Source organism: Gavialis gangeticus, unplaced genomic scaffold (genome assembly GCF_001723915.1).
Source record: "Gavialis gangeticus isolate Ggan-Ray unplaced genomic scaffold, GavGan_comp1, whole genome shotgun sequence".
Taxonomy (NCBI): Eukaryota; Metazoa; Chordata; order Crocodylia; family Gavialidae; genus Gavialis; species Gavialis gangeticus.
The window spans coordinates 7043336-7046053 of record NW_017729028.1 but is presented as its reverse complement, the minus strand read 5'-3'; the positions used below and the strand labels follow the sequence as shown (position 1 = coordinate 7046053).

Genomic DNA, 2718 nt, shown 5'->3' with positions numbered 1-2718 from the left:
AACTGCACAGATGAGGCCTATTTACTTTGGACTACTGTAATGGGTAACGATTGGGTAAAACTCTCTTGAAGTTAATTCTGTGCGGTGAATTGCATCTCCCATATAAGTCAATGCAACTTTCTACTGTGTAGTCTTTTAGGCTCCAATTTAACTTTGGAGCTTAATTTTAAGCCTATGTTCAAGTCCCATTGACTTCAAGTAGACTTCAGCATGCTCTCAAAAGCTTTCCTAAATAGGTGTGAATGTATGCTTTAAAAGGATATTTTTATGTATATTCACAAAGCAAAAACACAGGTCGGTACACCCACTTAAATGCCCCCTCCCCAGAAATTTCAGATTGAATACTAAAAACAACAGGACATGTTTTTCCTGTGAACTTATGGATAAGTTCCAGTCATAAATCCATACATGCATATTAAAGAGTATATGCACTTTGAATACTTTTACATGCGATTTATATATTGTACATAAATTTATTTGCTGTAAGGTTGCTAATCCTGTATTTGTAACAAGAACTAAGCAGTTTTGTCAGGAAATAAGTACATAGGGTTAGTTAAAGACATGTTTTATTTATTCAAAATAATATTCAAAATAAATCAAGTATAAAAACGATCACTCTTATGAGTCCCAGATATTTATCAGCCACTTAGATCAGTGCACTGGGCTAAGCGCATCATAGAGTCTTTGTGCAGCCAACTCCACCATTTCCCGAAGAGCTTCATCATCTTCACATCCTGGCTCACATTCAACCGTCTGGAAGAAAAGACAGGTTAAGATAAAACACTCCTCTTAATTTAGCCGTTTAAAAGTTGTAAGTAAAAAAAAGTCAAAGTAGCAACAAACACTGCCTACAGTAGCAGGGCAAATGGAAAGGAAGGTTAGACAGATTTCAGCCTCACCAGTTTTTAAGCAGCCTGTCCACACATACCAGAGTTCAGCAAAAGATTTATGTTAGTTTTGCTGAGAAATATCAAAACTAGGTTTGATTAGCCACTATTTTTGGAAAAATTGAATAAAATAGCTAAAGGACTGTAAACTAAATTCAGTTCAAAGTTAAATACTAGCACACCACATCAAGTGACATTCAAAGGTATTTAATTTAATTTGTGACCACCCCTGCAGTGTTATTTTTAGGCATAAACTTGGACTAGCATTGAAATGCAATCAACATCACTGCTTTTAAAAACTCAGCTGCAACCTACTCATGGTCCCGCAGACAACTGACAAGGTAAAGTGCTTATTTCAGAATAGAACTACTGCTTCTTACTAAAACAATTAAAATATTTTTTTAAGGTGAAACACACAGTAGGTATCTGAAACATGGCAGTTTAATTGAACAGAGAAATCCACTGACTTTAGTAGGTCTTTGAGTCAAGCTACTATAGGACAAGTGGCAGCAGACATTTATAGTGCTAGAAAACTTTTTTTAAGCTTAGAAGACATCATATTCTCCCTGATGATACTAACTTGTCTGTTTTCTAAGCCTGACACTCTTCCTGGCCAAGAGGGAAATGAGTCAAATTCAGAAGCGAGTTAAAGGTATATAGATGGCTGTCCTACAGCAATGAGACCCACAGATAAACCCATCAGTGCAGTCACTGAGTTCCATCATACATACAAAGACGTGAAATGATGAGATGCACTGTGCCCATATCTGAATCCAACCCTATATATAAGGTTTAAAATTATTTAATAAAGCCTTATTTTTTTTTAAGTAGTCACATTTGGTAATTATCAATTTCTTTTTAGTTTCACTGATTCAGAAACTTTTGTTTCTAGTAAAAGAGAGGAACCAGGTAAAAGTTAGATCAGGGGAACAGAAATTAAGAGACACTGGCATGGCTTGGAAACAGTGAGACAGAAAGCATGGAGGAAGATTTGCACATTACAGACTAACTGAATCAGAGATGTATGGTGTGAGATTTGGTGAGCCTGAGCTTGTGAAACAGTGGCTCAAACTCTCCCATCAAGTTTTATCTACACCAGAAAGCAACAGACATGATTAACAAGTTTAATTAGTACAGTATTTGATTATGCAATATTAAATGCAACTGAAGGCCTAACATAGGCAGGGATAATTCTAAACATTAGTCTTGATTCACACAATCAGTGTCTTTTTTCCAGTGCAGACAACGTTTCAGTTGCATTGAAGCCAGATTATAATAGAAAAAAAGTTGCCATCATACCTACAAAGCCAAACCTTCAAAGTACAGATGCAGCTTGCACTGGTGAAGGAATGCTTTTTTTCTGTACAGTGCATATCTGGCCAGTGAGCAAACTAAACTATGCCAGTAAGAATGCATTCATGCTATAATCAAGTCTATGTAAGTGTTTCTGCCAATAGAGAAATGTCAAACAAAATCATTCGAGTCATCAGGTGTACCAATATAAGTAGTGTTCCACATTCTTGGTTTTTACTGATTTTCACTGATAAATTCCCCGATTTTTTTTAAGTAATTTGTTTTTTTATTGATTTACACCTGTTTTTCAGTTCAAATCCCTGCAGGCTGAGAGACAGTTAATCATTGGTTCCCAACACCACTTCCTTGTAGCATGTCCAGGTATATCGTCTTCACAAAATAGCCTAACAACACATTCTAATCAACAAGGGGTGATGGTCTCAAGTTGCAGCACAGAATCATAGAATCAATGAGTGGGAAGGGACCTAGACAGATCCTCTAGTCCGACCCCCTGCCATGGGCAGGAAGGAGCACTGGG

At 36.7% G+C, this 2718-nt stretch overlaps 1 protein-coding gene across 2 annotated transcripts in view; it reads right to left on the bottom strand.

Annotated features, from left to right (window-relative positions):
• Positions 1-528: 528 nt before the first annotated feature.
• The window catches only part of CPSF3 (cleavage and polyadenylation specific factor 3), a 50614-nt gene continuing 48424 nt past the window's right edge, over positions 529-2718 (bottom strand). For both annotated transcript variants that reach the window (XM_019520727.1, XM_019520728.1), the window contains one exon: positions 529-753. In XM_019520727.1, coding sequence (XP_019376272.1) covers positions 652-753 — 102 coding nt within the window. In that variant the 3' untranslated portion in view covers positions 529-651. The remainder of the gene's footprint in view (positions 754-2718) is intronic.